The sequence below is a fragment of the Bos indicus x Bos taurus genome, chromosome 18 (genome assembly GCF_003369695.1).
Source record: "Bos indicus x Bos taurus breed Angus x Brahman F1 hybrid chromosome 18, Bos_hybrid_MaternalHap_v2.0, whole genome shotgun sequence".
Lineage (NCBI taxonomy): Eukaryota > Metazoa > Chordata > Mammalia > Artiodactyla > Bovidae > Bos > Bos indicus x Bos taurus.
In genome coordinates this window covers 9824256-9836721 of record NC_040093.1, presented here as the reverse complement: position 1 = coordinate 9836721, position 12466 = coordinate 9824256, and the positions used below count along the sequence as shown (strand labels likewise).

General features: G+C 52.7%; 1 protein-coding gene across 1 annotated transcript; it reads right to left on the bottom strand.

The window, feature by feature from the left end:
- Positions 1–337: 337 nt before the first annotated feature.
- On the bottom strand, positions 338–12374 carry NOSIP (nitric oxide synthase interacting protein). The gene is made up of 9 exons (XM_027515138.1): positions 12259–12374; positions 4272–4444; positions 3605–3710; positions 2679–2760; positions 2098–2260; positions 1890–2008; positions 1523–1710; positions 1300–1408; positions 338–1147 (listed from the first exon to the last, which is right to left on the bottom strand). Exons 2-9 carry the CDS (start codon positions 4339–4341, stop codon positions 1076–1078), a joined length of 909 nt encoding a protein of 302 aa, XP_027370939.1. The 5' UTR covers positions 4342–4444; positions 12259–12374; the 3' UTR covers positions 338–1075.
- Between the last annotated feature and the right edge of the window lie 92 nt (positions 12375–12466).

Below are 12466 nucleotides of genomic sequence, written 5' to 3'. Positions count from 1 at the left end.
GCATGAAGGTTCTAGAAATGTCTGAGGGAGGAAATGCTGGGTTTTGGGGGCTCCCCAGGGTGCAAGCAAGGATGACCCACCCTCCTACTGATAACTCTTCCCTGCAGCACCCCAGATGCACCCCCTGGTCCTACACCAGACATGAGCTTGCCTAGCATTCAAGGACACTTATGAATCTCGTCTGGGCTTTGGATGACAAGACCATTTTCCAAAATGAAAGGGCAGAGACTGTTCAATTAACGGAGAAGTATGTGCATGGAAATCTCTTTGGTGGAAAAAACTCCTCTGAGAAAGACCTGGCTGATGAAGACCTGGCAGGACAGAACCCGGGGATCGCTCTGAGAGGCAGGACTTCCAGTCTTTATTTTTACACTCTTTGCCGTATTTTGCAGCTTTTAGCTCTGGTTCTCCACACTGCACAGGGTCTGTTTTTCTGACTCAACGATTATTAAAAACGTAGCTTGAAAGGGCCCCCCTGCCCTCCCAGCCGAGTCCGAGCTCCAGGCAGGTCCACCAGACCGGGTTGCTCTGACCTCCTCCCACTCTTCACACCCGCCGAGCACATTGCTGCCTCTGGGCTTTTGCACTGCGGTTTCCTCTTCCTCTCCACCCTCCAGCCTTCAGCCGGCGGGGGAGGGGGTGTTCCTCACAGCCTTCTCTAGACCGGGTGCCTAACTTTCTCTCTCTCTCACAGACACAGCACTTCATTTCCTTTGGGTGTCTTATTACACTTTGCAATGGGAGACACGTGCCGCTAAAGCTCCCAGGCTTCAAATTTGGTTTAACTCAAAAGGAATGCGCGGGGATTTCCATCTAGCCCGTTAACGTGGCGCCCTCCGGTGGTCGCAGCTCACATTCCGACTTGGGGCCACTCAACCCATTTACAGCTGTGCGTTTGCATTCCATTCAGACTTCACTCTTAACGTGAGACCACACCAAACATTCCCAGACCAGGCTTTCAAAGCACAGTCATTCCGGAGCGCACGCCATTCCCGGGCTCCTGGGCTCCGGTGCGGTGAATGAAGGCGCCACATGGCCAGTAGCGTCCAAGCCCCTTTTATTTGGTTTCCCGCGCTCAGGCCTGCATCACCGGCCGGGACTTCTCCGCCTGCAGCTTCACTCCGGAGCCCGCGAAGCCGGTGCCGCCCTGTAGGAGGAGAGGGTGCCATGAGGGTTCCCTAGCTGCGGAGGTGAGGCTGGCTGCGGAGGCCCCGGCTTGATGAGGGCGGGGCTAAGATAAAAGGGCGGGGCCTCTAGGAGGAGGGCGGGGTTACCGGAAGGCCAGGGGGCGCCACTCACCCGCTGCAGCACGATGATGTCACGGTCCGTGAGCTTCTCCCCGGTCACCGGGTCCACCATGTCCTTGCGAATCAGCTTCTCCACGCACTCCAGGGTGACCACAGCCCCACTGCGGTGAAGGTGAGGGTGGGGGGTGTGGATCAGGGGCCCCGCCCCAGACAGTGGGCCACACCTGCGCCCGCCGCGTCCAGCAGGTCCCCGGCCTGTCCCCTTGGCGACTCACGAGGGCCGCAGCACGGCGCACGGCGTGGCGTTGCTCAGGCTGTCGCGGGTCACGGCGCACACGTAGCGCTCGCTGCGCGTGATGAGCCCCACGCGGTCCACGGAGCTGTCCAGCGGCGTGAAGCGCACCGGCGTCAAGTCGGACATGCGCAGCGGCTTCCCGGACATGGGGCAGGTCACGATGCGCGACTGGGGGTAGGGATGGGGGAGGGAGGCAGGGTCAGCAGGCGGCGCTGGAGCCGGGTGGTGGGAGGATGGTGAGGGGACCTTCAGGAACCCCGTTTGGGCGGGGGGTGTGTGTGTGGGGGTGAACCTGGCCCTCTCTGGCAAAGAGTACGCACAGGCGCGCGCTGGGGTAGGGGGCTCACCGGCTTCTCCAGCTTCGTGGCCTTCGCCTCGGGGGTCAGCGACGGGATCCAGAAGCTGGGCAGCGCTTTGTCCTTGTCCTTGCCTGCAGGGCCCGCACTGGACCCGGGTTGGGCATCGTCTGTGGGGAGGGGGGGAGGGGCTAGGATGCCGCACCCACGGAGGCACCTGTGGGACCCCCCCCCCCACCTGCAGACTCATCTCTCTCACCTGGGCCGTTCCCTGCCGAGGCGGCCTTGGGGGTGAAGGGGTTGAGGGGCCGGCTCACGATGGCTGCCTCCTTCTCCAGGAAGCCCCGCACGTGGTCCTGCGCCGCTGCCCGCTGCAGCTCCTTCTGCTCCTCTCGCCGGGCGCCCCGCTGCTTCTCGTAGGCCTGCAGGCAGCCAGGGAGCAATGAGCCGGGCACCCTCCTGTGGGTTGTGGGTTTGGGGCACCCTAGGTGGGGGCAGGGTGGCTCTCTGAATTTAAAGGAGGGTAAACCGGGACCCACCCAGGGGACACTCCGGGCAGAGGCTCTGTTTGGTGCCGGCTGGTGGCCGCAGTCATATGCCATGTGTCTGCTGCCTTGGCTGGTTCCTCCCATCAACTGTAGGACGCCTGAACCATTTCCCTTTTAGCTGGTTTGGGACTCGGTGGCTTTTCTGTCCCTTGGCAGCAGAGTGGTCAACAGCTTGGCTGGAGACAGACTGCCAGAGCTCAACCCTGCCTCTGTCACTGATGAGCTCTGTGGCCTCTAGAAAGTGCTGTGACCTCTCCTGGCCCTAGTTTCTTCACCCATAAAACAGGCTCACCTTCATCTGCCGGGCAATTTCCTTCTTCTGGTGCAAAATGTACTCGAGGATTGCTTCCCGCTCATACAGGTAGCCATCTGGGCTGCAAAGACAGGATAGGACAAGAAAGCATGGCCAGTAGTTAACAGCCACCCGCCAAACATCAGCTCCCTGTCCTGGAGACCCCCTAAGCATCTTACAGGCAGCAGCTCACTCAGGGCTCTGCTTAGCTCTCTGAGGTGACTGCGCCGTTTTACCTCTCCTGGCTTTGTAATGTGCTCCAACACGTAGGGGAAAATCTCGTGCCATAAAGGGTTAGCTCAGGAAGCCAAGGTCGTCCACACCCTGCATATTCCAACCAAAGGCCTGGCCTGTGCCTGGCTCCTGGGAGGGTACTTCTAAGCCCTTGGAATGTCCCGCCTGATAAGGGTTTGCCTGGGGGGTATGGCTTATGTGGCATCAGCTGGATCTCTGCAGTCAAGTGAGGGAAGTGAAGTCGCTCAGTCATCTCTGACTCTTTGCGACCCCATGGACTGTAGCCTACCAGGCTCCTCTGTCCATGGAATTTTCCAGGCAAAGGTACTAGAGTGGGTTGCCATTTCCTTCTCCAGAGGATCTTTCCAACCCAGGGATCGAACCTGGGTCTCCCACACTGCAGGTAGACACTTTACCATGTGAGTCACCAGGGAAGCTTCTGCAGTCAAGAGGTAGATAACGGGAAGCACTCTGTGAACTGTTATCATGGGCTGGCGGTGTCCCAGGAGCCCTACCCTCTATTATGAGCGTATTCTCTCCCACACCCCGTGAAGTATACTAGGATCGTGCCCAGTTATCAGAGGGAACACCGAGGCTCCGGGAAGGTAGGTGGCTTGTCTAGGGTGCCTTGGCTGTACAGCCCCTCTCTTGCCCTTTGCCCCCCGACCAGCCCACCCACGTGCCCAGCTTACGTGACGACAGGGTCGTGGCAGGGCTGCAGCGAGAGGCAGCAGCAGTCGAAGTCCTTGACGGCATCCCGGCTCAGTCGAATGTTCTGGGTGCCATAGCCTGAGGCCGCTGGGGACAGGAACACACAGACGGACGGAGAGACAGGGGACGTGCCCCTGTGCAAATCCGGAGAGAAAGGCACAGCGAGGACACAACAGAGGTGGGGGGCGCTTGTGCCCGGGGTCTGTGTGTTGGGGGCGGGGCACATCCACAGGAGGTGTTCATCCCCAGAGGGTAAGTGACAGGCTCTGAGGCAGCCCGAGGGCCAGCTGAGGGAAGAGGCTCGTGGCTGACTCCCCTCGGGCCTTCTGGCTCTGGGACCCAGCTCAAGCGCCCGCATCTCTCTGGGCCTCAGTTTCCCCATCTGGAATATGGGCTGACAACACTGATTCCTTCCTCTGTGGGTGTTTAGGAGGCTTAGTCGAATTCAAGCAGGAAGGCACTTAATGTACAAGCAGGGAAAAGGTTGTTGGCTTGTGTGGGCTGTTATGTCTCTGGTTATGACCATCAGTCACATGGGCTATGTTAACACGGTCAGGAGAAAGACACACATAGCAAGCTCAACCAGAGGGGCAAAGTGAGCGACCTGGGCATTTTGGGGTCCATTTTCCCCCCTCGCAAACCCAGTACCTGTGTCCTTCTTTTTCTCATGGTAGGTGTAGACGGCCCCTGCTGTGCAGTTCTTGCCGTGCCGCGTCATCCCGGCGGGGAGGAAGGGGTAGCTGCAAGGCGGTGGTGACCAGAGGGAGCCCACACAGAGAGGACTGGACCTTTATGGTCCCCGAGCTGACCTGATGGGGAAGCTGGGAGTGGGGCAGGGGAAGATAGTTTTGTACTCATTAAATGGTTAAGAAAGGCCTCTACCCTCAAAAAAAAAAAAAGCACTCCATCCTGAAAAAGACCTGAAGTTTGCTTCTGGAAGTGGTGTTGGAAGGGGCACAAGTTGCGAGTTATCCTGAGGTGGTGGAAGGAGGGTTACGTGCAATCTGACAGAAAGTTCTGGCATCCGAGGCAATGGGTGGGGCCAGAACTCACGTGGGAGACGAAGCGCCAGGCAGATGCTCTGGGTTCTTGAGCCCATGTGGATGCTACACGCCCATTTCAACTGAGCGCGTCTGGATTCGCTTAGGTGCAGTGCGCCTGTTGCTCAAGTTGTTCCCTCATGTGTCATTTGCATTGGAAAAAATTCCAAGTTTTCAAAACAAGTGTTAGAGGGAGAACTGACTGGTAAATCAACCAGAAAAACCCAGCTACCCTGATAGGAAAACGCGCCAAGGGTGAGAACAGGTGAGTTACAGGAGCGGCCCAAAGACTGACAGGTGGATGCCTCAAGCTCTCCTCACAGGAGAACCAGGACGAGACGTCACTGTGCTCCTCTCTCCAGGGCGGCGGGTGGCACCGTGAGCGCGTGCTAAGGCCAGGGTGAGGGCTGGCAATAGGAGCCCCCGCAGGGGGTGCTGGGGGAGCATGTACAAGGATGTTCACAGCGGTGTCATTTATCCTGGAGGGGAGCTGAAGGCAACTGAATATCCCACCCTGGTGAAACGGACAGTGAGTGCCCACCAAGGAGACCACCCAGCAGTGAGATGCACCTGACTGGGTGTGTACAGAGCATCATGGGTGGATCTTAAAGCCATGGCACTGGGTGAAAAGGAAAGAAAACAATCTACACGTGCACCAAACATTACATTTTGAACACCTGCAAACAAAAGGATCAAGCATGTAACAATGGCTGCCCATGTAAGGGAGGGGACTGGATAGGGGATGGATGCACGCATGCTCAGTCGCTTCAGTCCTGTCCCACTCTCTGAGACCCCATGGACTGCAGCCCACCAGGCTCCTCTGTCAGTGGGATTCTCCAAGCCAGAATATAGGGGTGGGCTGCCATGTCCTCCTCCAGGGGATCTTCCCAACCCAGGGACTGAGCCCACATCTCCTACATCTCCCACATTGGTAGGCAGGGTCATTACCAGCTAGTGGAAGACTAGGGGGATTACAAGAGTAATCCCCTTTTAACAAGAGTAAATCAATCGAACAAGCTAAGGGTTGATGGGATCAATGGAATAAGACCTTCTGCCTGGCCTTGGCCCTCTCCTGGCGGTGACTCTGGATGGGTAATTCCCTTTCAGCGCCCTTTGGGTAAGAGGTGCGGAGAACCATGGGCTGAACCTGATGTTAACTGGATGGCTGTGTGGATTAAATGAGGTCATATACAGAGTCTGGCTATGGAATGTTCAGGAAATTATTCTCTCCAGTTCTCCGGCTGCAAGGAGGAGTCAGAAAGCAGGGGTGGGGGCACCACCAGGGGCTCCCAAAATATGAAAAAGCAACTTCATCTTTATTTCTCTGGTTTGTGATGCTTTCAGAAACTTGCCTTTCTCTTTCAAAACATAAACCTCTCCTGGAACTTATGGACCTTGCACGCCCCCTACTGGCGTCTTCCTCCCAGTAGGTACATTTACAGAGAATAGATGCACAGACCCGTAAGATGCAGTTGATGTGTTTTGACAGATGCATACACCCTCCTAACTACTGCCCCAATTGCGATGTGGAACATTCCTGTCACTCCAGCCGCAGCCACTGTGCTGCATGCAGCGGTTCACCTTGGTGAAACACCCCAACTCGACCCACGGCCTCTCCTCAGGCTTCCCCTCACCCCCCAGCTTTGGAGCAGGTGTCAGGCACCTGCTGCCTCCCCAGCTCACCTGCCACCCCCCTCCTCCACCCTGGCCCCCTGGCTTCCGCCCCCATTCCCCCACCCATCACCACTCATGAAGGTCGAGTTCACCTCCGCAGGGACAAATTCCCCACTCTATTCTTAGTTGTCAACTGCCTTGACCCTCCGTGGTATTTGGCACTGGGCTGCCTGTCTTGTGGCCAAGCTCTTTGGCTTTGTGGACTGGGACATTTTCTCTCTGAGAAGAGAGGAACTGCTAGAGAGGGATCATCACTTCTCTGGGCTGTCACGGGAATAAGCACAAGGGACACTGCTTGACCCCTGACCCCTAGGCCAACTCCCCGCGGCCTCATGTCATCAAGCGTCCAACTTCAGCCACCCTCTGAGGTCTGCTCCATCGGCATCTCCACTTTGGAGAGAGGCAAACAGAGGCACAGAAGTGAAGCCACTTGCCTAAGCCAGTGGTTCTCAAAGTAAGGTCTGCCAAGACCCCAGGGGTCCCTAAGATACTTTCAGGGGGCCCACAGAACGATTTCCATGACATCAATATGTATTTGCCTCTGTTCCTCTCATTCCCTAATGAGCGTCTGGTGGAGTTTTCCAGAGGCTGTGCGACTTGTACTTGTACAACCCTGGCTTTAAAAAATGTCTGGTACGGAGTGAAAGAAGCCAGGTACAAAAGGCCCTATTGTTGATTCCGTTTATATGAAAGGTCCAGAATGGGCAGATCCACAGAAACAGAAAGGAGACTGGTGGCTGCCACCCGCTGGGAGAAGGGAGGACGGGAGTGGGGAGAGGCTGCTAAGGGGGATGGGGTTTCTTTCTGCAGTGATGAAAATGTCCTGAAATCCGAAAGTGGAGATGGTTACAAAAATAGTGATTATATGAAAAACCAGAGTTGTATACTTTAAGATGAGTTTTTTGTTATTTGAATATTTCAATAAAGACCCTTTCATGTCTGTTTTCATCTTATAAGGCAAGTCTTTTTTCCTTTGGCCGCACTTGTGGCTTACAGGATCTTAGTTTCTGGACCAGGGATCAAACCCAGGCCTTCAGCAGTGAAAGTGCGGAGTCCTAACCAGTGGACCACCAGGGAAGTCCCCTGATGTGGCCAACTATGATGGATCGAACTTCCACACACAAAAGCTTTTTGGAGTCCTTGCTGATTTTTAAGATCCTGAGACCAAGAAGTCTGACAACCGCTGACTGGGGTGGGCAGGTTTATGGTCTCCTCAGTTAGGACAGGCTCAGAAAACAGAACACTAGCACTTCAGAGAGGACACATCCAAGTAAGAGCAGCTATTATTTATCAACCTTCCCCTCTTAGAGAGGAGAAACCAGGCCCGTGGAGCCCCCCTGGCAACAGAGCCGGACTTGAACCCGGCACTTGGGCTCCAGAGCCGCCCCCCCTTAGTCACGTGACAGCTGGCAGTCCTCCCAGAGAGGTCACAATCCGAGAAGAAAGGCTAATCCACTCCCATTCTCCCAAGAAATCTTCAAAATCCACAGTCTAGTCCACCCTTTTAATATGTCTCGACTCAGAACAATTTTCACTGGAGGAACTTGTCCAACATTTTAGATTTCATAAAATTTACAGGAGCAAATGTACATTCACACGTCCTGGTTGCCCCAGACATACTTAAAAGTTTTCCAGGGACTGAATCCAGTATTGGTGCTTGAATGTAAATTAATTAAAATGAAGTGATTAAAAAAAAAAATACAGTCCCTCGGGGCCCTGAGACAAGTATCAAAGTGCGCCACAGCCTCTGGGGACTCGTGGCTACTGTGTTTAAAAAACATGATCACAATACCATGGATGCATTAATAATTCCTTAACATCATCTACTATCCAGCTGGTATTCAAATCTCCCTTATTATCTCCCCAGGTCTTTTTCTGCAGTCGATTTGTTTGAATCCTCAATATCCTGAGGTCAGAGATCCCTCTGAGAACTAAAGGATGAGAAAACTAAAGAAGAACTAAAGGATGCTACAAGTCCCCTCCCGAGAAGAGCATGGGGTCACATGGATGCTGCTGGCTGTCCCAGGGGGGTGTAGGCCTGTGTTGCTGCTGCTGCTGCTGCTAAGTCGCTTCAGTCATGTCCGACTCTGTGCGACCCCATAGATGGCAGCCCACCAGGCTCCTCCGACTCTGGGATTCTCCAGGCAAGAATACTGGAGTGGGTTGCCATTTCCTTCTCCAATGCATGAAAGTGAAAAGTGAAAGTGAAGCCGCTCAGTCGTGTCTGACTCCTAGGGACCCCATGGACTGCAGCCTACCAGGCTCCTCCATCCATGGGATTTTCCAGGCAAGAGTACTGGAGTGGGTTGCCAGCCTGTGTTAAGGGAACCCAAAGGGCCAATTACATTCAAGGAATTCACAGACAGATATAGGAAGTATCGGAAGCAGGAAGGAGGGAGGCTCCCTAAAAGCAAAGGGGAACATCTGAGATTTTTCTATTAATAGTGACTGGTATTCATCTAAGAGGTTTGGTAAACCCAGCCCTGTTATAAGCACTTTATACATGTTAACTCCACTGAATCCCAGGGCTTCCCTGATAGCTCAGTTAAGAATCTGCCTGCGATGCAGGAGACCCTGGTTCGATTCCTGGGTTGGGAAGATCCCCTGGAGAAGGGATAGGCTACCCACTCCAGTATTCTTGGGCTTCCCTGGTGGCTCAGACGTTGAAGAATCCACCTGCAACGTGGGAGACCTGGGTTCGATCTCTGTTGGGAAGATCCCTTGGAGAAGAAGGGAGTGGCTACCCACTCCAGTATTCTGGCCTGGAGAATACAGTCCATGGGGTTGGAAAGAGTTGACCAAGCGACTTTCACTTTCAGTCTCCACCGAATCCCACAGCACAAATGGCTGCTACAAACAAGGAAACAGAGGCAGGGAGAAGGTGCCCAGTGCAGCCGGGGGTTGCCCCAGGCATCTGCGTCTGTGGCCGAGGCCATCCCATCGCTGGTGCCGCCTGGCTGCAGGTGGCCCCAGGCTCTGTGCTGACTCAGCGTGGAATGGGCCCTACAGGCAGGGCCTGGCTCTGCTCCTGGAAATCCCTGTGGGCCTGGTGCACCCCCTACCCTGCCCTGGAAATCCCATCCGCTTCCTCCTCCCAGGACCCGTCAGGAAGCCTGAGGGAGGCATTCCTGATGCTCTGACAACGCCCTGATTTACCTCCATTACAGCCATCTCAGAATTTCCCCCTCCAGACTAGGAGCCCCCTAGAGGTGGGGCCTGGGCTGGACTCCAGGCTGGGTCCCAGCACTGCCTGGCACCTGGGGGTGGGGGCTGGGCACAGAGATGGCATGATAGTATTAGTTAACGACTTCCAACCATAGGGCCTGGGTAGGTGTGTAATCAATGAAACGAACCATCCATCCAGTCAATACATCACAAAAGAACTATAATAATAGAAATGACTGGACTTCCCTGGTGGTCCAGTGACTAGAAGACTTTGTGCTCGTAATGCCGAGGACCCAGGTTTGATCCCACATGCCATCACGAAGATCAAAGATCCCATATGCCACAACTAAAACCCACCACAGCCAAATAAACAAATAAATATTTAAAAAGAAAAAAAACCAGGATGGTGTGGAGGGGGAGACTGTTGGAAATTAAGAGGAATTTAAAAGACAAAACAATTATTTGAATTGATTCTGATTCAAACAAATGACATTTTTATTAGGGTTGCTTTTGTAAGTATTATGATAATAGTATGATATTATGATAATACAATTATGATAATAGTATTGTGGTCATGGAAGAAAATGTTCCCGCTTTTTTGTGTGCCTGAAAACGAAGATCATGGCATCCGGTCCCATCACTTTATGGGAAATAGATGGGGAAACAGTGGAAGCAGTGGCTGACTTTATTTTTCTGGGCTCCAAAATCACTGCAGATGGTGATTGCAGCCATGAAATTAAAAGACGCTTACTCCTTGGAAGGAAAGTTATGGCCAACCTAGATGGCATATTCAAAAGCAGAGACATTACTTTGCCAACAAAGGTTCGTCTAGTCAAGGCTATGGTTTTTCCTGTGGTCATGTATGGATGTGAGAGTTGGACTGTGAAGAAGGCTGAGCACCGAAGAATTGATGCTTTTGAACTGTGGTGTTGGAGAAGACTCTTGAGAGTCCCTTGGACTGCAAGGACATCCAACCAGTCCATTCTAAAGGAGATCAGCCCAGGGATTTCTTTGGAAGGAACGATGCTAAAGCTGAAACTCCAGTACTTTGGCCACCTCATGCAAAGAGTTGACTCATTGGAAAAGACTCTGATGCTGGGAGGGATTGGGGGCAAGAGGAGAAGGGGACAACAGAGGATGAGATGGCTGGATGGCATCACTGACTCGATGGACGTGAGTCTGAGTGAACTCCGGGAGTTGGTGATGGACAGGGAGGCCTGGCATGCTGTGATTCATGGGGTCGCAGAGTCGGACACGACTGAGCGACTGATCTGATCTGATGCTTTTTAAAATTAAAAAAAAAATTGTTGAAAAATTTTTAAAAAGTTGAGGTATAGTTTAATGTTGTGAAAATGTCTCTGCTTTTTACACATGTATCCTAAAGTATTTAGGGGTGAAATGTCACGATAGACAGGCTTTGCCTTATATATTTAATTAAAAAAAATACCCAGCCAATATGGCAAAAGTATTAATAAACAGAAACTCTGGCCATAGGAATTTTTATATTATGATCCCACTTTTATGTAAGTTGTGTTAGGTAGGAAGTTAGACATGAGCAAGGAGGGGAAGCCTGGCTGAAGGAGACACACCCAGGAGAGCTCACAAATATGCTACAAATATAACCACAGAGACTTTTCAACTCCTGCACAGGTATCCTATTCACACAGTGGATACAAAATGACCACAGGGGCCTCTCCAAGTAACCTTACCTGCGGTGAGGCAGTTAGGAGCCTATTAAGACATAACCAACACAGCCTGCAGCTATACAATTTATAATTAAATCATTGAGCGTATGCTCATTTCTATTCCCTTTCATTGACTGGTGGTGGGTAGAAGCCCTACTTTGAACGGGGCAAAGCCAAAAGAAGACTGGAAGTGTAAAGAGGGAGGCTTGACAGGAAGGATGAGGAGGACTCCTACGGAGTGTTGGATTAATAAAAGATTATCTGCTTGAGCTGAATGGAGCTGTAACTTGTCTGTTGTTCTACACCTTTTCGTCCATTGCTCCACATTTTTTTTTTTGTGTGTGTGTAATAAAGTTTTATTAAAGTATAAAGGAGATAGAGAAAGCTTCTGACATAGGCATCAGAAGGGGGTAGAAAGAATACCCATTTGCTCCACATTTTTGTTGCCACGAGACAAGAACGGAGGAAGAGACATTAACCTGACAGGTGGGACACTTTCATAGTAAAATATTACAGTAAAACTGCTTTAAGGATCCATCAAGACCTCAGTTCACAACGAATCGGCAGCACCATCAAGGTGAGAACCTAGGACTGCCTAACCCCAAAGTTCCACAGAGGAAAACGTTAACCTACAGCAACTCCAAGAGGGAAGGGCCTGTCAAAAAGGTGCAAGGAGGCAGCGGCGGCGACTGCACAACCCTTCCCCGCTCTCCCCATCACGATCTGAGAAACTGAGGCCAAGAAAGGGGGTGCGGGGGTTGCTTCTCATTCAATATCACTCCTTAGACCTCCAGGAGTCCCAGTCTCTTCCGTGCCCTGGGATCCGCAGCCCATTCGTCTGCACTGGAATTAATACTATGGGGAGAACTGCCGGATGAAGGTTTGGCTACCTAAAGGGATTTAAAGCACCTCCAATTCGGCTTTAAACTTGAGGCACCTAGAGCGCTCTATTAATAACTGCCAGGAAGTCAGCATTTCAAAATATTGTCCCAGTCTCCCTCAGGACCACAAGACTCTTGCCCACAGGAAGGCAATCGCACTAACACTATTCTTCTACCGCCTAGAACTCACCTCACAGACGACCCTCTTTCCTCGGTGGCTACTTCAACAGTACCCCTACACCGGAAAGGAGCGCTGTTTTCCCTCTCCGCTCCGACGCTTCCGCCCGGGGAAGAGACCGGAAGTAGTTCTGCCCCTAAAGGCGGAGATAGCTCTTCTGGCTTCGTAAATTCTCCTTTCTTTTTTTTCCTCCCCCCGGAAACGTGAGTGGCAACTCGAG

What these genes read in the sequence shown, in the direction of transcription:
- NOSIP (XM_027515138.1), bottom strand. Translation starts at nt 4,341, where the DNA reads ATGACGCGGCACGGCAAGAACTGCACAGCAGGGGCCGTCTACACCTAC. An exon ending in TGCCACGACCCTGTCGTCAC is followed by an intron (nt 2,761 to 3,604) that starts GTAAGCTGGGCA and finishes CTGTCTTTGCAG; the next exon opens with CCCAGATGGCTACCTGTATG. An exon ending in AAATTGCCCGGCAGATGAAG is followed by an intron (nt 2,261 to 2,678) that starts GTGAGCCTGTTT and finishes GGCTGCCTGCAG; the next exon opens with GCCTACGAGAAGCAGCGGGG.